Source organism: Oncorhynchus mykiss, chromosome 18, assembly GCF_013265735.2.
Source record: "Oncorhynchus mykiss isolate Arlee chromosome 18, USDA_OmykA_1.1, whole genome shotgun sequence".
Taxonomy (NCBI): Eukaryota; Metazoa; Chordata; class Actinopteri; order Salmoniformes; family Salmonidae; genus Oncorhynchus; species Oncorhynchus mykiss.
The window spans coordinates 53,175,241-53,200,189 of record NC_048582.1 but is presented as its reverse complement, the minus strand read 5'-3'; the positions used below and the strand labels follow the sequence as shown (position 1 = coordinate 53,200,189).

Here is a 24,949-nt window from a genome sequence, read left to right as displayed (position 1 = left end):
CCTCTCTTTCTCTCTGTGTCTCTCCCTCTAACTCTCTCTCTCTCCCTCTGTTGTTGTTTTAACCTCTCTGGGCTCAAAGGAAAGAGTTTGGAAGAGATCGTATTTCTAATGAAAACCAGAAAACAAAAGGAGATGGTTTAGGACAAAATGAAGAAGTCAGTCTTGGAACATACTGCTAAAGGGTCAAAAACAGGACAGAGTTGTGTCCCTCCAAACCAGGAACAAGCTCCTCTTCTATCCAAAAACAACCTCAATTTAGCATTATAGAAACTTTAAATAGTGTGTTTATATCCGGAGTAGGGGGTAGGGGATAGGGAGTAGAGAATAGGGATGAATAGGGAGTAGGGAGGGGCAGTAGGAAATGTGCTGTGTGAGATTTTTTCTGACCAGAAATTCCATCCAGGAAAACTGTGACACGCATCACACAGGGACCGTGTCCCTTACAGATGTAGGATCTTAATTTGAGCCAGTTTGCTACAACAGGAAAATAATCCTGCAGCAATAGGAAATGTGAATGATTATCTGGATTAGAATTGATGGACATTTTTGTAGGGGTTGATTCAGTTTTCGTAAGGAAAAATCAAGTCTGAAATTTCAAAGTGGAGATTACAAACTTCAGAAGCCTTTTAAAATCCCAAATACACTACAAGTTTACAATTTCCTGCATTCCTGGCCTACCTCCAGCTCTGTCTCCCAGCGGTTGATGTCATCTGTAGACTGGTTCAACTTCTCCAACTCCCCCTGTTTACACACAACACACAGGAGACAGGGAGGAGGGAAGGAGGAGAGAGGAGGATATAGGGTGGAAAGAGAATGCAGAGATTGGTAAGAGAAAGGATGGAGTGTGTAAATAGAGAGAAGAAGGATAATAGAATTGGAGGGAAAGCGAAAAAGATGGAGATATGAAAAGAAAAGCAGTGGAGTGTTAATTCAAATATGTCATGATCTCAGCCAGGCCCTAACACATCTGGAGATGGTTAAACGTTGAACGTGTGTGTGTGTGTTGCCTCTAGATAACCTTCACTTCTCTTTACCACCTCATGTCCCATTGTCATTCCGACATGCATAATAACGTAATAACATCATAATTTCTATCTTGCTACAATAATAACAGCTAGGCTAATCACTGTACCTGGATCCTGGGGTCCAACTCTTCCCCCTCGTGAGATTCACACTTTTCCTCTGATCTGTTTCCATTTTCCAACTTCTCCATATTTCTTTGTTTTTTGGGGGGTTATTTGAACCAGGGTGCTATACAAAATGCGACCTCCGCCGAGATGAGACTTCAGCGGCTAGTTTAGTTCTGACTACACCCGTAGAAGACTCAACAGTATGATAGAATCCACAGCAAGCTTGCAAATACACGAATATACTGCAGTTAGATAGAGAATGGGAGATGCAGGAAAGCGTGTCTGTCTGTAGCTCATCATTGAAATGAATCCCACAGACACAACAGTCGGTTCTGCTAAAAGCGACTCTCCCCGACAGATACTGACCGTGTGAGTGAGTTAGAGGGTTTCCACTAGTTACCAAAGCCAAAAAGTAATAATTGGATATATCGTAAAAATTCGTGAAACAAAAATGTGATTTTTGGTCTTAATTTAATGTTAGCTTTGGGCATAACATTAGCAGTGTGGTTAAGGTTAGGGTTAGATATAAAATCACATTTTAAGAAGATACATTTCAGAAATAGGCGGGGTTTATGACTTTGTGGTTGTGGTAACTAGTGACGACCGTGTTAGAGAGAGGCACGAGAGAGAGAGAGAGAGAGAGAGAGATGAAGAATGCAAAAATCTAAGAAAGAAATAGAGACAGCGAGACCCAGAAAACCTGAGCCTACGCCTTCCCTATGTTGAATCACTAAAACAATACAGAAATACCCTACGGAAAAAGAAGGAGCAGCACGTCAGAAAACAGCTCAATGTAATTGAAGAACCCATAGACTCTCACCACTTCTGAGAAAATTGGAACAAGCTAAACAAACAACAACAAGAATAGTTATCTATCCAAAACGGAGATGAATGGGTAAACCACTTCTCAAATCTTTTTGGCTCTATAACAAAGAACAAACAGCAAAAAAATATACATGATCAAATACAAATCATAGAATCAACTATTAAAGACTACCAGAACCCACTGGATTCTCCAATTACATTGAATGAACTACAGATACAAACCCTCCAACCCAAAAAGGCCTGTGGTGTTGATGGTTTCCTCAATGACAGTATAAAATATACAGACCACAAATTAAAATTGGCTATACTTAAACTCTTTAACATCATCCTTAGCTCTGGCATCTTCCCAAATATTTGGAACCAAGGACTGATAACCCAATCCACAAAAGTGGAGACAAATTTGACCAATAACTACCGTAGGATATGCGTCAACAGCAACCTTGGGAAAATCCTCTGCATTATCATTAACAGCAGACTAGTTCATTTCCTCAGTGAAAACAATGTACTGAGCAAAAGTTAAATTGTCTTTTTACCAAATTACCATACGACAGACCACGTATTCATCCTGTACTTTACAAACAAACAAAACAAAACAAAGGCAAAGTCTTCTCATGCATTGTTGAATTCAAAAAAGCTTTTGATTAAATTTGGCATGAGGGTCTGCTGTATAAATTGATGAAAAATGGTGTTGAGGGAAAAACATACAACATTATTAAAATCCATGTACACAAACAACAAGAGTGGCAAAAAAAACACACATTTCTTTCCACAGGGCCATGGGGTGAGACAAGGATGCAGCTTAAGCCCCACCCTCTTCAACATATATATCAATGAATTTGCGAGGGCAATAGAACTGTCTGCAGCACCCGGTCTCACCCTACTAGAATCTGAAGTCAACTGTCTACTGTTTGCAGATGATCTGGTGCATCTGTCCCCAACCAAGGAGGGCCTACAGCAGCACCTAGACTTTCTGCACAGATTCTGTCTGACTTGGGCCCTGATAGTGAATGTCAGTAAGACAAAAAATTACAGTGTTCCAAAAAAAGTCCAGTCGCCAGGACCACAAATACAAATTCCATCTAGACACCGTTGCCTTAGAGCACACAAAAAACTATACATACCTCGGCCTAAACCTCAGCGCCACAGGTAACTTCCACAAAGCTATGAATGAGCTGAGAGACTAGACAAGAAGGACCTTCTATGCCATCAAAAGGAACACAAAATTAGACACACCAATTAGGATCTGGCTAAAAATACTTTAATCAGTCATAGAACCCATTGCACTTTATGATTGTGAGTTCTGGGGACCGCTCACCAACCAAGAATTCACAAAATGGGACAAACACCAAATTGAGACTGTGCATGCAGAATTCTGCAAAAATATCCCCCGTGTACAATGTAAAACACCAATTATTGCATGCAGAACAGAATTAGGCCGATACTCACTAATGATCAAAATCCAGAAAAGAGATGTTAAATTCTACAACCACCTAAAAGGAAGCGATTAACTAACTTCCCATAACAAAGCCATCACCTACATAACCTGGAGAAGAGTCCCCTAAGAAATCTGGTCCTGGGACTCTGTTCACAAACAGAAACCAGCCCCAGGACAGCAACACAATTAGACCCAACCAAATCATGAGAAAACAAAAATATAATTATTTGGCACATTGGAAAGAATGAACAAAAACACAGAGCAAACTAGAATGCAATTTGGCCCTAAACAGAGAGTACACAGCGGCAGAATACCTGACCACTGTGACTGACCCAAACTTAAGGAAAGCTTTGACAATGTACAGACTCAGTGAGCATAGCCTTGCAACTGAAAAAGGCTGCCATAGGCAGAGCTTGCTCTCAAGAGAAGACAGGCTACATGCACACTGCTCACAAAATGAGGTGGAAACTGAGAATTTTAATAAACTCCCATATTTAATGGGTGAAATACCACAGTGTGACATCACAGCAGCAAGATTTGTGACATGTTGCCACAAGAAAAGGGCAACCAGTGAAGAACAAACACCATTATAAATACAACCCATATGTATTTGTATTTATTTTCCCTTTTGTACTGCGAGAGGATAAAAGAGAGCACAGAGAAGGTGAAAGGACTGCACTCACTGTATTATCATAGTCATACTGACGTGTTGTGTTATCATGTAGAAGTCATGAATAACCTCATACGGAATAAGAAAGGTATGTTCAGTACAAGTTCAGGGTGAACAAGTTATGTGATCAGGTTAATAAGCAGCTGTGAGAGAGAGAAGATAAGAGAGAAGAGAGAGAGAGAACTTTGTATAAAGCTCCTGCCCTCCAAACACACTCACTGGAATGGCACAGTGTGGTCAATGGGTGGGAAGAACCGCCTCGCTCAAGTAGTACTTTACTGGGTGACTTTCACTTCTACTGGAGTCATTTTATATTAAGGTATCTTTACTTTTACTCAAGTATGACAATTGAGTACATTTTCCACCACTGGAAAATGTACCACACACACACACACACACACACACACACACACACACACACAAACACAAACACAAACATGAGGGATCACAATGTTCTCTCAATGTTCTGTCTACAGTGTGTATAGCATATATAGAGTATAGGTTTCAGGCTGCCATGTCTATGTGATCATTGTATGAAAGGGGTCCAGTGGCTCATTTCACCAGAGGGACAATCTAGATAGGGTGCTGCTACCACCTAGCGGACCTCTGGACCTCTGTCAGCTAGCCTACACACGGTATAGTTTGTATTTATTGTAGCCTAGACAGTGCAAGCCCACATTATCTTTGCTTAAGGTGTGTGAACTGAAAAGCCTGCCTCATTCATTCATGTTGGAATGAAGACAGTTGTAGAAATAAACTTCAGTATAAATCATTGGTAAATGGAGTTAGCCTAGTGTCATTGCAATAAGTAGGCTAGGCCTAGGCTGCAGCTTTAAGCCCACGTGTGATTACGCTTACTATTATATAACATTTCTAGACAGTGCCTATATAATAAGATTAGGCATATAGGCCTACTGCTCTATGTAGAATAACATTAATTTAAATAGGGAATACATGTGAAATGACACCCTATTTCCATGTATAGTCTTGAACGTTAGTCTCTGGCTGCTTGTTGAGAACGAAACAATAATTTCGTATGGAGGCACGGAATTTATCGATGACAGCAGTGTGCCGCGTCTCAGCCTGTCGTCATCGCGTTGAATCGTTAATGGGCGTAACGTTCCACAACGCGTGCGTAACGTATGTATGCGACCCCAGAACGGACTGCTCCCTGCTGATCTCATCGGTTAATGGACTAATGAAAGGATGAGGGTTTGAGAAAACACCTTATTGTTACCGAATACCGTGAAGCCAGTGTAATGCGATAGTGAAAAGATATTGTCTCTCTCGCCACGCGCATGGCGCGTTAGGGGAAACTGCAGGCTACAGCTGTCTGTCCGGTCAGCTGTTTTTATTTACCGAGAGACAGCAGCATCAATAGGAGGGCACGAGACCACAGACTAGTCTATACCGGCGCCCCGGACCCCCACAGACCAGACCACCAGGACTAAGAGAGAGGAGGGCAGAGAGAGAGAGAGAGAGAGAGAGAGAGAGGATGGAGTTTAAGCAGCTGGTGGAGGTGGCGGAGAAATGGTGTTCGTCTGTTCCGTTCGATCTGATCTTTGCGGAGGAGGATGATGAGAGGAGACTGGACTTCTACGCAGAACCGGGAATCTCCTTCTATGTCCTTTGTCCCGATAACATGACGGGAGGGACCGAGAATTTCGTAAGTGTGTGTGTGTTCGTGTATGCGTTTGTGTGGTTGCAGTGTTTTGGGGTTTGCTTCTCGGGTCCACCGGCGCAGTGTGTGTGTGCGCAACGGGAATGATGTCACTGCAGTTTGATTTGGTGCACCGGACTATAGCACGCCTGGCGCGCATGTTGTTTTGGCCGCATAATATGCCGCGACCTCTTTTATCTGCAAACAGTTGGGATAAACCGCATTGAGCTGCTATGGGCATGCCGCTTGTCCTGCGCATATAGACACAGGCCTGCAATAGCAGTGCTGTTGTTGTTTTGTCCGCTGAGTGACTCTGTATGTGCATTACATATTTACATAGCAAATGTATACAACATGAGGTATTACTGCAAGTTGCCTATGGAGGGATGCACGGCCCTGAGTTCTTATTGGCCCCACAATCGCTGCGACTGCTGACATAATCTATTTACTGCCGGGCGCCGCGCCAGGAGAACTGTGGTGTCCGCGCCCTATGGCCAGCTGATGTAGAGTGGGGACTAGAGAGCTCCTGTATGATGCAGATGTGTTTTCTCATGTAGGCCTGTTTGGTCTCTAGTCTGTTTACTGCACTAGGTCCTATCCCCACCATCTCTGCCACTTTCTCTCCCTCCTGTCTCTGCCTCTCTGATTCACTCTCTCACTATCACTCTCTCACACACTCACAAACTGTTTTGTTCCTCTATCCTCCTGGGGACCTAAAATGTATTTCCATTCCAAATCCTATTTTCCCTATCCATAAACCTAAACGTAACCCCTTACCCTAACCCTAATTCTAACATTAACCCTAATTGTAACTCTAAACCTAACCCCAAATTTAAAATATCCTTCTTTGGGAAATGTCCCCACAAAGGCGAATTTACCTTGTTTTACTGTCCTTGTGGGAACTTTTGGGGATTTTAGGTCCCCACAAGGATAGAAGAACCAACCCACACACAGGCACAGTGCTGGGTAGTCCCAAGGGCAGACACTGGCAGTACCAGTCTGCAGTGAAATACGGTACTCCTCTCTCTCTCTGGCTGGCAGATTAGATCCTGTTACCATGCCAATCAATACTGCTATCAGCAGGGGGAGACACACACACATAGTGAATGCACCGCTCCCTCTCGGTCACAGGGGGACACTGTTTAGGGTTGGCCAATCCCTGGAGAGCTCATGGGAGTGCCAAGGCTTTAAGTTCAGGAGGCTAACACAGTCTTGTGGCACACAGATTCAAACCCCAGTCAGTTATACCTGTGTGATTCACTCACGTCCATGTCCAGTATCTTAAGGTTCTGTGTGTGTGTGTGCGTGTGTGTGTGTGCTTAACTACAGCAGTAGTTGTTCCAGTAACAGTCCTACATGATCTCCTGTCCTTGAATGTCTGTGTTATCTCGCTCTCTAATCTCTAGGTTCTACTTCTACTAGCTGTACTCTGACCTCATATAAAACTCAGTGTATCTACCCAACATCTACCATGTGTACAGTGGGGGGAAAAGTATTTAGTCAGCCACCAATTGTGCAAGTTCTCCCACTTAGAAAGATGAGAGAGGCCTGTAATTTTCATCATAGGTACACTTCAACTATGACAGACAAAATGAGAAAAATTGTAGGATTTTTAATGAATTTATTTGCAAATTATGGTGGAAAATAAGTATTTGGTCACCTACAAACAAGCAAGATTTATGGCTCTCACAGACCTGTAACTTCTTCTTTAAGAGGCTCCTCTGTCCTCCACTCGTTACCTGTATTAATGGCACCTGTTTGAACTTGTTATCAGTATAAAAGACACCTGTCCACAACCTCAAACAGTCACACTCCAAACTCCACTATGGCCAAGACCAAAGAGCTGTCAAAGGACACCAGAAACAAAATTGTAGACCTGCACCAGGCTGGGAAGACTGAATCTGCAATAGGTAAGCAGCTTGGTTTGAAGAAATCAACTGTGGGAGCAATTATTAGGAAATGGAAGACATACAAGACCACTGATAATCTCCCTCGATCTGGGGCTCCACGCAAGATCTCACCCGTGGGGTCAAAATGATCACAAGAACAGTGAGCAAAAATCCCAGAACCACACGGGGGGACCTAGTGAATGACCTGCAGAGAGCTGGGACCAAAGTAAGAAAGCCTACCATCAGTAACACACTATGCCGCCAGGCACTCAAATTCTGCAGTGCCAGACGTGTCCCCCTGCTTAAGCCAGTACATGTCCAGGCCCGTCTGAAGTTTGCGAGAGAGCATTTGGATGATCCAGAAGAAGATTGGGAGAATGTCATATAGTCAGATGAAACCAAAATATAACTTTTTGGTAAAAACTCAACTCGTCGTGTTTGGAGGACAAAGAATGCTGAGTTGCATCCAAAGAACACCATACCTACTGTGAAGCATGGGGGGGGGAGAGAGAAATCATGCTTTGGGGCTGTTTTTCTGCAAAGGGACCAGGACACCTGATCTGTGTAAAGGAAAGAATGAATGGGGCCATGTATCGTGAGATTTTGAGTGAAAACCTCCTTCCATCAGCAAGGGCATTGAAGATGAAACGTGGCTGGGTCTTTCAGCATGACAATGATCCCGAACACACCGCCCGGGCAACGAAGGAGTGGCTTCGTAAGAAGCATTTCAAGGTCCTGGAGTGGCCTAGCCAGTCTCCAGATCTCAACCCCATAGAACATCTTGGGAGGGAGTTGAAAGTCCGTGTTGCCCAGCAACAGCCCCAAAACATCACTGCTCTAGAGGAGATCTGCATGGAGGAATGGGCCAAAATACCAGCAAAAGTGTGTGAAAACATTGTGAAGACTTGCAGAAAACATTTGACCTCTGTCATTGCCAACAAAGGGTATATAACAAAGTATTGATATAAACTTTTGTTATTGACCAAATACTTATTTTCCACCATAATTTGCAAATAAATTCATAAAAAAATCCTACAATGTGATTTTCTGGATTTTTTTTTTCTAATTTTGTCTGTCATAGTTGAAGTGTACCTATGATGAAAATTACAGGCCTCTCTCATCTTTTTAAGTGGAAGAACTTGCAAAATTGGTAGCTGACAAAATACTTTTTTGCCCCACTGTGTATATATATACACTGCTCAAAAAAATAAAGGGAACACTAAAATAACACATCCTAGATCTGAATGAATGAAATATTCTTATTAAATACTTTTTTCTTTACATAGTTGAATGTGCTGACAACAAAATCACACAAAAATGATAATTGGAAATCAAATGTATCAACCCATGGGGGTCTGGATTTGGAGTCACACTCAAAATTAAAGTTGAAAACCACACTCCAGGCTGATCCAACTTTGATGTAATGTCCTTAAAACAAGTCCAAATGAGGCTCAGTAGTGTGTGTGGCCTCCACGTGCCTGTATGACCTCCCTACAACGCCTGGGCATGCTCCTGATGAGGTGGCGGATGGTCTCCTGAGGGATCTCCTCCCAGACCTGGACAGTCTGTGGTGCAACGTGGCGTTGGTGGATGGAGCGAGACATGATGTCCCAGATGTGCTCAATTGGATTCAGGTCTGGGGAACGGGCGGGCCAGTCCATAGCATCAATGCCTTCCTCTTGCAGGAACTGCTGACACACTCCAGCCACATGAGGTCTAGCATTGTCTTGCATTAGGAGGAACCCAGGGCCAACCGCACCAGCATATGGTCTCACAAGGGGTCTGAGAATCTCATCTCGGTACCTAATGGCCGTCAGGCTACCTCTGGCGAGCACATGGGGGGCTGTGCGGCCCCCCAAAGAAATGCCACCACACACCATGACTGACCCACCGCCAAACCGGTCATGCTGGAGGATGTTGCAGGCAGCAGAACCTCCTCCACGGCGTCTCCAGACTGTCACATCTGTCACATGTGCTCAGTGTGAACCTGCTTTCATCTGTGAAGAGCACAGGGCACCAGTGGCGAATTTGCCAATCTTGGTGTTCTCTGGCAAATGCCAAACGTCCTGCATGGTGTTGGGCTGCAAGCACAACCCCCACCTGTGGACGTCGGGCCCTCATACCACCCTCATGGAGTCTGTTTCTGACCGTTTGAGCAGACACATGCACATTTGTGGCCTGCTGGAGGTCATTTTGCAGGGCTCTGGCAGTGCTCCTCCTTCTCCTCCTTGCACAAAGGCGGAGGTAGCGGTCCTGCTGCTGGGTTGTTGCCCTCCTACGGCCTCCTCCACGTCTCCTGATGTACTGGCCTGTCTCCTGGTAGCGCCTCCATGCTCTGGACACTACGCTGACACAGCAAACCTTCTTGCCACAGCTCGCATTGATGTGCCATCCTGGATGAGCTGCACTACCTGAGCCACTTGTGTGGGTTGTAGACTGCTCCTCATGCTACCACTAGAGTGAAAGCACCGCCAGCATTCAAAAGTGACCAAAAGATCAGCCAGGAAGCATAGGAACTGGGAAGTGGTCTGTTCAACACCTGCAGAACACTCCTTTATTGGGGGTGTCTTGCTAATTGCCTATAATTTCCACCTGTTGTCTATTCCATTTGCACAACAGCCAGTGAAAGTTATTGTCAATCAGTGTTGCTTCCTAAGTGGACAGTTTGATTTCACAGAAGTGTGATTGACTTGGAGTTACATTGTGTTGTTTAAGTGTTCCCTTTATTATTTTGAGCAGTGTCATTAGCACAGCATTACAGTGATAATGTGACAATGTGGCTACATGGGTTAGGTTAATAACATGTGTGTGGGGTGGGGTGTGGTGTGTGTGTACGTCTACAGCATGTATGGAGTGAGAGTGAGGACTGCCTGCCGTTCCTACAGCTAGCCCAGGACTACATCTCCTCCTGCGGGAAGAAAACACTGCTAGAGGTCCTGGACAAAGTCTTCACTTCCTTTAGACCTGTAAGTAGCCTAACGCTATTTAATAAAACAACTAGACTACTCCTAAAGAAAAGAACATAACAACTGTTAAATGTCATCCTCTCCCTCATCTCGGTCTACTTCTCCTTCTCTCTCTCTCCCCTTTTCTCCCCCTCTCTCAATCTCTCTCCATCTCTCTCTTTCTCTCCCCCTCTCTCTTTCTTTCTCACTCTCCCTCTCTCTCTCTCTCTCTAGTTGCTGGGTCTACCAGACATAGATGATGAGACGTTTGAGCAGTACCATGCAGGCGTGGAGGAGGAACCAGGGCCGGACCACCAGCAGATGGGAGTCAGCCAGCAGTGATGTCCGACCGGGCCACAATAATTACCCACACCTCTGGTTTCATCCCCTGCATCAATACACAGGCCCAACGACCCTGTAGCGACTATACAAAGTCATAATGTATACTCAGATTCATAATGTACACATACACACACACACACACACACACAGGACAGCCGGACAGCCAGCCTGCTGAAATGTACCATTGCGTTCTTTAACTTATCAAAAGCTTTGCTCTCCAGATATTGCACTCCTTCTCATGTCACACGCGCACACACACACACACACACACACACACACACACACACACACACCTGTGTCATACAACATTATTATTAATGTCATTCATACAGCAGGCTACAACATTACTATAGTTTATATTACTAACCACCACCATGCTGGTTCTAGCATGATAAGCATGACACTCTCCAACCTTGCTCAGCATATCCACCTAAAGACAAACAATCAACTAGTCTAGCAGCAACAACATACTCCCTCCCCAGCCTGGCCACCCAGACATAGCAGAGCACTGTCACTGTCAACCATGTAACACCTGACTGGAACCATCCACTGTACCACACAATGCTAGCCAAACCAGCACATTGTTGTGACCTTGTAAAAATGTTAGCGGTGAAAATAGAGGGAGGAATAGAGCAGAAATGTAATCCTATGTTATAAACTGTCCCTTATGTACTGCTGTGAAGTTGGCCAAGAGCTGCTGTATCTGTGTGTTTATTTCATAGTGTGTGTGTGTGTGTGTGTTTTGTGTGTTTGTGTGTGTGTGTGTGTGTGTGTGTGTGTGTGTGTGTGTGTGTGTGTGTGTTTGTGCGTGTTTTGTGTGTGTGTGTGTGTCACCACCATCAGTGCACTGCTACGCTTTTACTATCCCCACGGACCTGAAGGAGTAGGATGAAGTTGTTTTTAGACACTGATCCAAGGTCATTTTCCCCCGTTATTGGGATTGGGGAAAGGAAACTGTTCCTAGATCTGTGTCTACAGGCAACGTCTACCTGCAGCAGCCTTCTTCCACCTTACTAAACTAGGCCTACACTTGTTACTCTCTCTGAACATGGCAACTACGATAGATGTAAGTCTCTCTCCGAATGCTTTTAAGTCTTTACTTATGAACATCATTTTTAGTTACATTATTTAACTGAATGTTTGTCATGCTAATGTGTGTTTTTATGTTCTGTCCTCCAGTGTGTGTGAAGGTATTCAATAAAACAAATGTGTGGAGGGAGCAGTGAGTCTGACTGGGTTTTTGATATGCAAATATGATGTACATATTACATATCTATATTAAGTATGACAATTATATATCTGCCTGGCTTTTTATAAACATCTGCTATGTCTATAGCCTAATCTGTGTCCATGCAACTTTTGCTGTTGTTCATGGGTTTGATGTCACTTGACCACACACACACACACACACAGAGAGAAGGAGGAAGGCATTAGGGCAAACCTTTTGCATGGCCCGGTGTCCTGGTTGGGCGGAGTTTGTACATGCTAGACCATTCCATTGGTCTTTAAGCTAAATCTCCACTCATCTAGGAGACCGGGCCATTCAAAACGAAGTCGACCATTGCTTAGCTCCTGTCGACAATCGCAGTCAGCAGGCGAAACTACAGCAGAGCAGATCGAGATCAAAGTGACGCCGCTTTCGTTTCAACAGTCTGTAATCGAGAAATGTCGAGAAGGTGCATACATAGTCACTAAAGTGGTCGGACCTACTGTCGCGGTGTGGGACTTGTGCGGCAAACCGCCATGATCTTAGCGCATAGAATATTGGAATGATGCGGCGACGCACCAATAAACTTTCATATGGAGAATGAAACGATTTGGCAGTAAATGTTGTCCGTCGAGAATCAGTCCGTTATCCCATTTGATTTTACTTTGGACTTTTCAAGCCACTTTTATTTCTTTGGCTGTTTTGGCACAACTACTGGACTGGACACTGGCATGCCTCTGTCTCTCTTGTGACATCGAGTTTCAGCGTTTTTTATAGGCTATTTATGGTTTATTTGAATAGTGACAGTATATGAACACTGATATATCGATTAAACATCAATCTGAAGCTTTGCACATTGTGTAGGACCATTTTCAACACCTGTCCCTGATGGGCTTCATGAGAGAATAGAACTTTCTAGGACTGTTCTGTTTTAGACCTGATAGGACTTCATATCTTGGGGAAGTTGGAATAGGACAGGAGCCACCATGGGTGTCAGGCAGAGTAGCCCTGTGGCTGAGAGTCGAACCCGGGCGTATTCTAGCCCTGTTGAACCCTCTGGAAGCAGCACTACCCCAGGGTTCAGATACACAGCCAGTCCTGGCGGCCCCAGAATTCGCTACACCGGAGGGACCCAACCCAGCTCCTACCACCAGGTGTGTGTAATGAAAGTGGTTTGGAAACATACTTCCATGAGTAACTGCCTGAGACCTGAAGATTTGTGTTAGCTCCCCAAGCTAATGCCAAGGCTTCAGTTCAGGATGCTAACACAGTGTTGTGGCACACAGGTTCAAACCCCGGGCAGTTATACCTGTGTGATTCACTCACGTCCATGCCCAGTATCTTGACGTTCAGTGTGTCTGTCCACCAGACAGGGATGAGTATACCACATGGTGGCTGGAGCAGCAGTCTGGACCAGGAGGAGACAGATGGGGAGAGAGGAGGAGAACACCAGATGATGATTGGCTCTCTACCACTTCACCTGTCCCCTCACCTACTGGGAGGTAGGCTAAAGTGTGTACGTGTTTTTCAGGTCCTGACTGTCTAGTTGTAGCCTACTGTATGTTTCCCTCTGGGTGCATGTTTAGTTTTTTGCCCCAGCGCTACACAGCTGATTCAAATAATCAAAGCTTGATGATGAGTTGATTATTTGAATCAGCTGTGTAGTGCTAGGGCAAAAACCAACATGTGCACCCAGAGGGGTTCCCGGGACCAAGTTTGGGAAACACTGGTCTACATGATATCTTATTCTACCACAAGAAAACTGTGTGTTGTTCTAAAGCCTCTCACTTGGCAGATAAGAAGAGGATATATAACAAATGTGCTTTCTCCCTGTGAAATACACATACACCCTCTTCTGTTGTGGGGCGAGAGGAGCACATTAGGCCACATAAGCATGTACTTCCTCCATGGCACATGTCTCACACACCTACACACACACAAACACACAAATATAGGTTTTGTACTGGAGAGTGAGTGTCTGTCAGTCTGTAACTTATTAAACTTTTCTTAAGGAACCATGAATGTCATTGTGATCATAAATTGACCTTTGGTCATTATGCAGACATGACCACATGGTTGATCTATTTTTACACACTCACTCACTCACTCACTGAGTTTGTGATGAGACCGAGAAAAAGGTCTGGTTGGATGGATTGTGTGCTGACATGTCCTGCTCCATTTTTCCCAGGCTTTCTCTGTCCTGTGTGCAGTAAGTTTGTGGCGTCAGATGTGATGGAGATCCATCTGATCATGTGTCTCACCAAATCACGACTCCGCTACAACGGTGAGTGTGTGATTGTATATCTCTCTGTGTACGCCCAATAATCTTGTTAGTCTGCCTGTTTGGCCTACTGGTTCAGGATGCCTTCTGATTGGCTAGCATGGTATGTCAGGATGATGATTGATTTGTGTGTGTTGTGTCCCAGAGGATGTTCTGGTGAAAGATAGTGGGGAGTGTGCCATCTGTCTAGACGAGATGGAGCAGGGACACACCATCTCTAGACTCCCCTGTCTCTGTATATACCACAAAGGGTAACTACACACAAACACACACCTACCTGACTACAGTAAGATGCTGTTACTTTACTCGTGTCCCCCTCGCGCTCTCTCTCTCGTTCTCTTTCTCTCAGGTGTATAGACGAGTGGTTTGAGGTGAATCGTTCGTGTCCAGAGCACCCCGTGGACTAAGGGCTCAGATTCCCACAGAATATCTACCATCTATCTACTTCATCCCCATCGTCATGACATGCTGGCCTACGAATCTACTTCATCTAGATCTGTGTCTGACCTGCTGGTCTGTGAATCTACTTTACCTATCAATGTCTGACCAGTGACACGAGCCTGTGAAGTGTTGTGAATTGCCAGGAACCTCATGATACGATATTATCACGATACTTACGTTTCTTTTTTTTATACTTTTAGTCATTTAGCACAGTGGTTCCCAGGGTGGGTGCGGGGGTCTCAGTCCAGCTTTAAACCTACTCTTGAAATTTGTAATAGTAGAATGCACAAGGTGCAATTTAGAAATTGGGCAGTGCATCATCAGTCCTCTTGTCACGTTAGTCATTGCATACCTTAGAGAGCTATTTATAACTTGTCAGAAATGTCCAGAAGAACTAGCCCATGTCAGCTAACAATTGCATTTGCACCATGACAAAATGTGTAGAATTGCATGAAATAAGCTTTAAACCTGCTAAATTCTCTCCACCAACAAGAGGGGTGTGAATCACCAAAAGTGATTGTGCCCATAGAAATAGACGTAGCATATGTGCGCGCAGGGGAGGCTTGGGATATTCCCCACTGCTGGAAGTGGGGCCCTGAGTGAAAAGGTTTGGGAACCCCTGATTTAGCAGACAGTCTTATACAGAGTGACTTACAGTTACTGCATTCATCTTAAAATAGCTAGGTGGGACAATCACATATAACAGGCATAGTAAGTACCCGTGGAGGTTGGTGGGAGGAGCTATAGGAGGAGGATGGGCTCATTGTAATGGCTGAAATGGAACAGTATCAAACACGTCAAAAATATGGAAACCATGTGTTTGACTCATTTCCATTAATTCCATTACAGCCATTACAATGAGCCCATCCACCTATAGCTCCTTCCACCAGCCTCCACCGATAAGTACATTTTTCCCAAAGTCAGAGCTAGGTGGGGGTGGGGGAGGGAGTTGAGTGCAAGTGTTGGTTCATAAACTACTTAGGTGCCAATACGATATGTATTGCGATTCTATATGTATTGTGATTTTAATTGCGATTTGATGTTCCAAACATATTGCTCACCATATGTCTGCTGCAGAGAGACGAGAGAGCATGAAAACGAGCTTTGATCATTCAGTGAAATAAGAGCTGAAAACATGTTGGCTCAGTATTTAAAAAGAAGACCGAGAACAAGCTATAGGATGAAAAATACGTGAGTTCTGGTGCAGGTACAGCTGACTAGTACTAGCAATTATTATTATTATTTGTAAATCTTTTATTTTTTACAAATCAAAGCTTGGAGTCATATTGATAATATCGTCCAAAATATCACGATATGTAACTGTATACATTTTCCCCACATCACTACTGGTTTGTCTCACTCACTTGCTAAAAGACTAAACGGGATAACCTGAATCTACACTTAAACGCACATTTAGAGACCATTATGGGTTATGGGTCTTCTGAGAGTGTTGATAGACTGCTAAAAGAGCAGAGTTCTGGTGCCCGACTGCAGTCGATGACGTGGCACGCAACCATTGGTTGAAGCATGCAACGTCTGAGCAGGGTAGCACGACCATCACCTCCAGTGATCTAATCCTCTCAGATTTGAGTGAGTAGGGTGGAATTTGGGATGAGGGGGCATACATTCATTGATTCATATTACTGTATGACAATGTAATAATGAGTGTTGATCATCAGCTGTACTGCTGCGGAGTGAGGGAATTTAGACAATTGTAAGCGCTGTGACTGAAACATGCTGCTAATTTTGAGTCTCAATTACACACATTTATGTCAATATTGAAATCACATCTTCTGTTGGTTCATTGCTTTATTTCTGTGGTTGTGTAAAATCTAGGTGGCATACAGCAAATCCAGCAGAAATGTTAACATTTGATTTAAAACACACCTTTAATTTACTCAAGCATCTTTGTTATATATATATATATATATATATTTTGCACAAGTTTGTATTCGTTGAATTAAGTAAAAACTAAAGCACAAATAAAACTCCAGAATTTGTACTGGGACACTATGGTGATAATTCTGTATATACATAGTTGTATGTTCAACGTCATTAATGACTACAAAATTATGTTTTGTTGAAAAGACAATTGGACCAGATACAGTTTGGGGAGCAGAGATCCTTCAGACGTTTCTTAAGAAACAAAGAATAACAATTTACATTAAATCAATTGATTTCTGAAGTAACGGACTTCATTCAGTATACATCTATTAAATACATTACAACATCTCCCATTTCTCTCAAAGGCCCCATTCCATTTCAATTGAACCATTCGTCATCAAATCTCTCCAAAGCCACATCACATGCATTTGTCTTTATGGTGCCTGTCTGTGTGTTTGTCCAAAATGGCACCCTATATAGTGCACCACTTTTTTTTTCTTTTTTTTTTACCCCTTTTTCGTGGTATCCAATTGTTGTAGTAGCTACTATCTTGTCTCATTGCTACAACTCCCGTACGGGCTCGGGAGAGACGAAGGTTGAAAGTCATGCGTCCTTCGATACACAACCCAACCAGCCGCACTGCTTCTTAACACAGCGCGCCTCCAACCCGGAAGCCAGCCGCACCAATGTGTCGGAGGATACACCGTGCACCTGGCAACCTTGGTTAGCGCGCACTGCGCCCGGCCCGCCACAGGAGTCGCTGGTGCACGATGAGACAAGGATATCCCTACCAGCCAAACCCTCCCTAACCCGGACGATGCTAGGCCAATTGTGTGTCGCCCCACGGACCTCCCGGTCGCGGCCGGTTACGACAGAGCCTGGGCGCGAACCAAGGGACTCTGATGGCACACTGCGCCACCCGGGAGGCCAGTGCACCACTTTTGACCAGAGCCCAATTGGTTGTCATTTCAGATGGATTCTGGCTATGTTTACAAAGGCAGCCCAATTCTGATATTTTTTCCACTAATCACATCAGATCTTTTCAGAGCTGATCCGATTGGTCAAAACACCAAATCAAAAGACCAATTAGTGGAAAAAAATATCAGAATTACTTAATGACCTGTGAGATCTTGTCCAGGATAGAAGGGCCGCTGTAGTTGTTGGTCTGAACCTCTTCTAGTCTCCTCATGTACTGCACTGGTAGACCGTTCTGCTGGGCTCCTAAACACACCACCTGCACACGTTATTTCCTTTCACTTGCTTGTACTGCAGGGAGGGGGGCAGGCTTGTGTGTGTATCTGTTTGCATTGTGGTGAGGGAAAACAGGCGTGTGTGCGTCCAATGTGTGTTTACCTGTTTGTATTGTGGCGAGGGGGGACAGGCGTGGAAGCGGTTCATCTGGTACGTTCTACAGAGCAGTGCCCCGTTGTCTGTCTCCACTGTCACCTCTAAGGGGAAGTACATACCCATGTCCACCCCCTCCTGCCTACACACACACACACACAACATGGAGGGATGAGGTGAAGTACAGGATGAAGACCAGAATGTATGTTGCCATCAGATGAGACTCACTGGTGTGTGTGTCTGTGTGTGAGAGAGTGTGACTCACTTGTCCAGGCTGGCTAGGTGGTCGTTGCTCATCCTCCAGACCACCCCCCACACCTCTCCCCCCTCTTTCTGCTGGATGGTTGCTACTCCTCCATGCCAATGGTTATCAATGTGCTCCCCCCACAGACCAAAGTTCAATGTGTAGTTCTGCTGGGGAGGTATAGGGTAGTAAGTAGGGGGGGGGAGATGAGAAAGAGAGACCCTGTTAGAATACTATGACAATGCATTTTTGGATGTGTCACATAGCCTACTCTGTAACACCTTTTCACTGTGTGAGTGAAGACAATAGTATTCATTTTCTATTCGAGGTCATTCTATTCTTTATATAGACTGGGGGGAATTAATTTACTCCATGTAATTGAACTACTCGGGACGAGAAGCCTAGGGCGTAGAATTATAGCGTCATTTTGCGGCCGGTTGGGCTATTGAACGCCATGAACGAACGCCATGTTGCTTGTTGGTTATCTCCTACTAGCTACACCAGAAGAGTCCGAAATATCCAAACTAAAAGTCGCTTGCCTACTGGGGGCGCTGCGAACCTGATTACCTTCAGTCGGCCGGTGCAATGAAATATAGCTGAGGGGTTCGCCAGCTGAAGTCTCTCCTTCAACAAGTTGCTTCCAAAAGCAAAATACATGAAGTGATCTGCTGTTGCTGCCATGTTTCCTAAGCAAAACCTTGCGATATGAGCCAAGTTACCAATCATACGAGAATGTCAGCCTTTGAATTATATAAAAAGATCACCGGTTAAAATAAAAGTGAAATAAATAGCGATATACCCAATTATTTACAAATTAGCTACAGCCCATTATTACTCATGCAATCGGCTTTTTTCCGGGTAGTGTGTCCGGTTCATTGGCTGGAAGGGGCTCAACCTGTTAAAGACACAGTGCATGATTTTTGAATGTTCATGTGCGCTATCAAGACATTCTTAAATATAGCGTGCTTAATAGCTGAGTCTAAATCGGTTGGTTTTGAGCAGTGCAGAAAAAGACCGTTAAACGGAACAAACCAGTTTAAATGCATATATTTTTTAAATTATCACTTCGCTTTTCCCGAACAGTACGGTTCCACATACAGTCGATCATCATGTGACAAAGATAATCATGTTATCACTGTTGAGTCATTCCCGAAAACTCAGCCTGTGTTGAATTCAATCCCAAAGTGATCCTTTAACATTTTACAGCTTTTTTGTTTGAAAATCATTTTCACATTTTACAATCATATTAGGCTAGTTCATATAAATAATTCAGCTTTCACTTCAATACATGGTTTACAGATTTAAGTTTCCATGGAAGTTTTTGTAGTTCAATGTTTAATTAAGAATTGTGTTTGTGGGTACAAAAAGTTGTTTTATTGTCCTAATACATCTTGTCTTACAAATCGCATTGTACATTATGCACATTATTGTCCATCAATTCTTTAATTTATTTGACATTTTACCATGCTGGGGAATTATTCACCTGTGGTACTACTGCTGGGTTACCATTGGTGGTTATTTTGTAAATGTGTTGAACAAACAACCAGCTGTACATGTAATGTAGCTAAAACATTTATTTATAGGGTAAAGAAATTTTCAGAAAACCAATAAATCAAGACAAAGGAGATGATTGTGGACTACAGGAAAAGGAGGACCGAGCACGCCCCCATTCTCATCGACGGGGCTGTAGTGGAGCAGGTTGAGAGCGTCAAGTTCCTTGGCATCCACATCACCAACAAACTAACATGGTCCAAGCACACAAAGACAGTCGTGAAGAGGGCACGACCACACGTTTCCCCCTCAGGAGACTGAGAAGACTTGGCATGGGTCCCCAGATCCTCAAAGTTATACACCTGCGCCAGAGAGCATCCTGACCGGTTTCATCACTACCTGGTATGACAACTGCTCAGCCTGTGACCACAAGGTACTATAGAGTGTAGTGCGTACGGCCCAGTACATCACTGGGACCAAGCCTCCTGCCATCCAGGAACTCTATACCAGGCAGTGTCAGAGGAAGGCCCTAAAAATTGTCAGACTCCAGCCATCCTAGTCATACTGTTCTCTCTGCTACCGCATGGCAAGTAGTACCGGAGCACCAAGTCTAGGTCCAAGAGGCTTTTAAACAGATTCTACCCCCAAGCCATGACTCCCGAACATCTAATCAAATGACTACCGACTATTTGCATTACCCCCTACAATGTTATCTATGCATAGTCACTTTAATAACTCTACCTACATGTACATGTTACCTCAACACCGGTACTCCGTATATAGCCACGCCATTGTTATTTTAATGCTGCGCTTTGTCATTTCTTTCTTTTTATTTTGAAAGGTATTTTCTAAAAACAGCATTGTTGGTTAAGGTCTTGTAGGTAAGCATTTCACTGTAAGGTCTACACCCGTTGTATTTGGCACATGTGACAAATACAATTTGATTTGTTCAGTTAGCTAGCGATGAGCATTCAGAGTTCAGTGAGCTGGATCATGTGGCTCATGTCAGAAAAAAATAACTGTTCATTTGGCTCTGAACCAGCTCTTCATTCAGTAGTGCCTCATGTAAAGCCTCAAGTTGTCTGCCAGATCGTAATAGGCGTTCAAACACGAACCTTAGATGGCTTATTAAAAAATATATATATATATAAAAAACATCCCCACTGCAAAAATGAATGCGGACCAGAATTAGGCTCTCTCCTCACCGTCGACTGTTCCTGCAGTGAGGAATTACCATCTTCAGAGAATGTTAGTACTTACCTACAGATAATCATTATCTGGAGATCAAAAAGCAGTAGTAACAGTACGCAAATCAGGGAGTCAAATGAATGGCTCTTTCATATGTTCAACAAAGACATCCGTCCAAAAAGAGAGCCGTTAGTTTGCAAACGACCATCACTGCTAACTGGACCAACTACACAACAGCCAAAACAAGTATGATAATAAAGTACTCAAAACACTTCTGTTCATGTGGAACATCTTTAATATACAAAATAAGAAACAAGTCGGGCTCGGGATTCACAAAAGTTTCCTCAGAAAAATGACAAAACAAAAACGTTGTTGTACAAACAATAGGATATGACTGACAGCCGCGTAGTCATGGCGATCATCTCCTGGGCCCTCCCCTGCCTCGGCCTCTCCCCCTGCCACGCCCTCTTCCTCTGCCCCTTCCACGCCCAGCCACTGGAGAGAGAAATGGAGGGAGATTAAGGAAGAGGAGATGATTAGAGATGAGTTATGCACCACAAATACATGGACTCTCCCATCCTTGTCCTCAGGACTTGTTTGTCAAGCTCATTGTTGGGAGCCGTTTCTTACGGAACAGCGTTTGCCTAATATTAATTCGGCTGATTTGCTAGTTTTAATTTGGTTCTGATGAAGCAAATGTTCAAAGGTGAGACCTCAGTCATCAGAAGCTAGGCATTATAAATGCTATGCAACTCACCCAACCCTAACTCAGACAGAACCACTGTGGATTTATGAAACCTCTAACCAGTGTGGCTACGAAACAGTTCAACCTCCAACTTTCAATATGGCTGCTGTGGCAGGCTCAAAACACCCAAATACCCAGTAGCACTCCAGAAGGAAGGTCGGCCACATTACGTCACCCCACATTCTAGTACACAATTACTCTCAACCTAGTTACAACTTTACAAAACAAATAGTTCAGACTGCTGGTCTTTGCTCATGGTCCTGAACAGCTGTAGTGTGTTTAAGTTCCAGCTAAGCAATAGAACACCTCACTGAATTAATCAAAAAGGCGTTGGCAAGCTAACTCTACTGTGTCGTTTCTGGGCTGGCTCGAAAGCCTACACACCCTGTAGCTCTCCAGGATCAGGAGTGAACACTGATCTAGGCAGACTTAGGTTGAATGTCAAAAGTATTGCTGGCGTCCTCTCCCATTGCCCCCTCAAAACATCAAAGGGAAGAGGAGAGCATTGGAGAAGAACCTCTGATATTCTACTGATATGCCGACAAGCACCACCCCCTCCTATTTTCCTAGTGTACTCACCAGCCACTCTATTCTTGGACTTGACCTTGGGTTTTATGTCCAGCTCCCTCCCCACCATTTCACCCCCCATCCCTGTGTACTCACCAGCCTCTCTCTTCTTGCTCTTGACCTTGGGTTCTATGTCAACCAGCAGAGTGTCCAGCGGCAGGCTGTCTGGCAGGATGAAGTATCTGATGTTGTTCCCACGGATACTGAGGCTCTCCAGCTGGGTGGGCTCACGGTTCTTCAGAGTCATCTTTACCGCCTTTAGATGAGTGTTCATACTCACATCCACACCTGGGACACACAGTTAATGACCATTGTTAATAATCAATGCAACATTGACATTATCCCACCCCTGGTTAGCCACTACTGGCTTAAAAAGCCAAACCTAACAATATCTGCCATTAATTTCCAGCAATATTGCCCATCTGTGTGGTATGATACCAGTCTTGTGGGTTGACAGAAATAGTCTCCCCAAAACCTTCTCAATTAAATGTTAACTGCAAAGTAGGCTTACCTGGCAGAAGTACATCATGAGTAAGTATATCATTTGTATTTATTATTTGCAAACTTTGCCATGAAATGAGCAGCAGCAGAAACATCACTAGATGGCACATTCCTCACTTGCTAGATGTGCAATAAAATAAAAATGGGCCAGATGCACAATTAAAGGGGAATTACACAATTAAAACATCTTAGTTTTCTTCCAGACCAAAATTAATAAAGGTCTTCTCATGTGATTTAAGTATTGGCATAACTCAGAACATCCAATTGAATTGTTTCTCTTCAAACAATTGTAATTATGAGTGAAAACCAGGAAAAATAAAACAGAAAACATCATTTTTGGGGGAGTCAGATTTTATAGGGCCCCCTTAGTTGTTTATTAACCATTATTTTACCAGGTATATTGGCAGAAAACAGTACACTACTTCCTCTTTCACACTGGGGATCCTGAGTCACGCAGCAGTCTAAGGCAAAGCATCGCATTGCAAGAGGCATCACCACAAACCCAGGCTGTATCACAACTGGCCATGATCGGTCCCATAGGGCGGCTCACAATTGGCCCAGCATCGTTCGGGTTAGGGGAGGGTTTGGCCGGGGTAGGCAATCATTGTACATAAGAATTTGTTCTTAACCAACTTGCCTAGTTAAATTCAAAAACACATTTAAAAAAGGACCTGGAGAAGAATGTGCCAATTTAATGGCAAGGGAAAAAAATTAGTAGCTCTTAACATGCTAGAAAAGGTTGAAGATCGCAGGTTTAGACTGTACCTGATACAACACCCTATACTTGACTGTCTTTGTTTATATTCAGAGGCATCTCAATAATCCTACTCAGACAGACAGAGGGGGCCGGGTCTATACCTGTGATTGTTCCATGGACCTGGGTGCCATTCTTCAGCTCAATGGTCACAGTCTCGTGGCTGAGTTTCATCAAAAAGCTACAGGAGGAGAAAAGTCATGGGTATTAGAGGCAATGTTATAACTAATGCAGTTTATCAAGTCTGTGAATACATACTAGCTTGCTAGTCATCAAGGTCCTATAAACGATATCGACAACTTCAATAGACAATGGGGCGGTAACTAGTAAGAACTACCTAGTTTGCAATGACTACAATGTCCACAATGTCCACCACAAACGAAAATGACAAACACCAACCGGATGACTTGTCATGGAAACTGAACTTAAACAAGAACATTGTTTTTGAACCATTGGTTGTTGTGGGTAATCGGTCAGGGCCCTGCCTACACACTGCAGTGGTTAATTAACTAAAAGCAAGTTAGCATATCGGTGGCTAGCAAACAACAGTTGTGCATACAAAGTAACTAGTTAGTTCTCAGCGGCAGATACGTAAATAATCGATGTTTATGGCGTATTCCGCGGCTAGAGGTCCATTCGTTAACGTTATAGAAATTCTGCACGTCGCTCATTCATTCATTCAATTCAGTTAGCTGCTTCCCGCCTCAGAATTTAGCGAACAGCTCGCACTCCAAATCTAAATCCATCCAGCGACACAAAACCCGTACTTTTCACCTTTCATCTAAGTATAAGACTAAAGATAATTTTGTTGAATATTCTTACCGTACGAGTTTCATGTTGGTGATGATTTGCAGAGACAAAATCTCCACCAAAGACAAAAAAATTACAGCGTAGAACTGAACGCACAGGCAGCTGTGTATAAAATACGTTTCGTCGCAGGAACATCGGCGTCATAAAAACGCTCCAGAACCAGGAAATGCATAAAGAAAAGAGCTTCTTCTTTAATGCGGTTTAACAGCGGTTGGCATCCAATAAATGTTGCATTACCGCCACGTACTAGACTAGACGTTGCTTGAATTTTGTTGTTGTTAAATACCCTACCATCTAACACTAAACTCACAAAGAATAAATCATAAGAATGGAATGATCTACCATATAAAGATCTTTGGCCAAGTCAATAGAAATCGCAGCACAACATTGCTTAGAATCAAGGGCAATGGTCACATCATTGAGGACCTTTAAGGTTGCAGTGACACATCCATAACCTGAGTGGAAACCAGATTGCATACCAGAGAGAATACTATAGGCATCAAGAAAGCCAGTCAGTTAATTATTGACACGTTTTTCCAACACTTTTGATAAACAAGGCAAAATAGAAATTGGCCTATAACAGTTAGGATCAGCTT

At 43.7% G+C, this 24,949-nt stretch overlaps 5 protein-coding genes across 7 annotated transcripts in view; 2 read left to right on the top strand and 3 right to left on the bottom strand.

Annotated features, from left to right (window-relative positions):
* Positions 1 to 1,652, bottom strand: part of sh3bp5a (SH3-domain binding protein 5a (BTK-associated)) — a 76,519-nt gene extending 74,867 nt beyond the window's left edge. Inside the window, exons 1-2 of the mRNA XM_036953243.1 lie at positions 1,133 to 1,652; positions 679 to 741 (exon numbers count right to left, since the gene is read on the bottom strand). Of these exons, the coding sequence (XP_036809138.1) occupies positions 679 to 741; positions 1,133 to 1,213 (144 nt within the window). The 5' untranslated portion in view covers positions 1,214 to 1,652. The remainder of the gene's footprint in view (positions 1 to 678; positions 742 to 1,132) is intronic.
* Positions 1,653 to 5,180: 3,528 nt separating this feature from the next.
* Positions 5,181 to 12,115, top strand: mturn (maturin, neural progenitor differentiation regulator homolog (Xenopus)). The gene is made up of 3 exons (XM_021572462.2): positions 5,181 to 5,726; positions 10,453 to 10,575; positions 10,789 to 12,115. The coding sequence occupies exons 1-3, from the start codon at positions 5,556 to 5,558 to the stop codon at positions 10,894 to 10,896; spliced, it is 402 nt and encodes a 133-aa protein (XP_021428137.1). The 5' UTR covers positions 5,181 to 5,555; the 3' UTR covers positions 10,897 to 12,115.
* A 337-nt stretch (positions 12,116 to 12,452) lies between these two features.
* On the top strand, positions 12,453 to 16,847 carry LOC110496514 (E3 ubiquitin-protein ligase znrf2-like). Its single transcript, XM_021572461.2, has 5 exons — positions 12,453 to 13,257; positions 13,473 to 13,605; positions 14,292 to 14,387; positions 14,530 to 14,635; positions 14,734 to 16,847. The coding sequence occupies exons 1-5, from the start codon at positions 13,090 to 13,092 to the stop codon at positions 14,789 to 14,791; spliced, it is 561 nt and encodes a 186-aa protein (XP_021428136.1). The 5' UTR covers positions 12,453 to 13,089; the 3' UTR covers positions 14,792 to 16,847.
* On the bottom strand, positions 16,696 to 19,299 carry ggcta (gamma-glutamylcyclotransferase a). Of its 3 annotated transcripts, none has more exons than XM_021572458.2 (4): positions 18,865 to 19,299; positions 18,319 to 18,467; positions 18,063 to 18,195; positions 16,696 to 17,943 (listed from the first exon to the last, which is right to left on the bottom strand). In XM_021572458.2, exons 1-4 carry the CDS (start codon positions 19,021 to 19,023, stop codon positions 17,818 to 17,820), a joined length of 567 nt encoding a protein of 188 aa, XP_021428133.2. In that variant the 5' UTR covers positions 19,024 to 19,299; the 3' UTR covers positions 16,696 to 17,817. The 3 variants fall into 3 exon arrangements, with proteins under 3 accessions (XP_021428133.2, XP_021428135.2, XP_021428134.2); XM_021572460.2 differs by having other exon boundaries at positions 16,696 to 17,930; positions 18,865 to 19,296; XM_021572459.2 differs by having other exon boundaries at positions 18,319 to 18,464; positions 18,865 to 19,229.
* Positions 19,300 to 21,251: 1,952 nt separating this feature from the next.
* snrpd1 (small nuclear ribonucleoprotein D1 polypeptide) lies at positions 21,252 to 24,529 on the bottom strand. The gene is made up of 4 exons (XM_021572457.2): positions 24,366 to 24,529; positions 23,648 to 23,724; positions 22,385 to 22,576; positions 21,252 to 21,471 (listed from the first exon to the last, which is right to left on the bottom strand). The coding sequence occupies exons 1-4, from the start codon at positions 24,377 to 24,379 to the stop codon at positions 21,395 to 21,397; spliced, it is 360 nt and encodes a 119-aa protein (XP_021428132.1). The 5' UTR covers positions 24,380 to 24,529; the 3' UTR covers positions 21,252 to 21,394.
* Positions 24,530 to 24,949: the final 420 nt, after the last annotated feature.

Excerpts from the sequence above, each read along its gene's own strand:
- mturn (XM_021572462.2), top strand. The coding sequence starts at position 5,556 with ATGGAGTTTAAGCAGCTGGTGGAGGTGGCGGAGAAATGGTGTTCGTCT. Across the intron at positions 5,727-10,452 it reads CGGGAGGGACCGAGAATTTC|CATGTATGGAGTGAGAGTGA; the intron begins GTAAGTGTGTGT and ends GTACGTCTACAG. Across the intron at positions 10,576-10,788 it reads TCTTCACTTCCTTTAGACCT|TTGCTGGGTCTACCAGACAT; the intron begins GTAAGTAGCCTA and ends CTCTCTCTCTAG.
- LOC110496514 (XM_021572461.2), top strand. The coding sequence starts at position 13,090 with ATGGGTGTCAGGCAGAGTAGCCCTGTGGCTGAGAGTCGAACCCGGGCG. Across the intron at positions 13,258-13,472 it reads AACCCAGCTCCTACCACCAG|ACAGGGATGAGTATACCACA; the intron begins GTGTGTGTAATG and ends TCTGTCCACCAG. Across the intron at positions 13,606-14,291 it reads GTCCCCTCACCTACTGGGAG|GCTTTCTCTGTCCTGTGTGC; the intron begins GTAGGCTAAAGT and ends CATTTTTCCCAG.
- ggcta (XM_021572458.2), bottom strand. The coding sequence starts at position 19,023 with ATGATTGGTAACTTGGCTCATATCGCAAGGTTTTGCTTAGGAAACATG. Across the intron at positions 18,196-18,318 it reads CACCTAGCCAGCCTGGACAA|GCAGGAGGGGGTGGACATGG; the intron begins GTGAGTCACACT and ends GTGTGTGTGTAG. Across the intron at positions 17,944-18,062 it reads CCTCGCCACAATACAAACAG|GTGGTGTGTTTAGGAGCCCA; the intron begins GTAAACACACAT and ends TAACGTGTGCAG.
- snrpd1 (XM_021572457.2), bottom strand. Across the intron at positions 22,577-23,647 it reads GGTCCATGGAACAATCACAG|GTGTGGATGTGAGTATGAAC; the intron begins GTATAGACCCGG and ends TGTGTGTCCCAG. Across the intron at positions 21,472-22,384 it reads GAGCAAGAAGAGAGAGGCTG|TGGCTGGGCGTGGAAGGGGC; the intron begins GTGAGTACACAG and ends TTCTCTCTCCAG.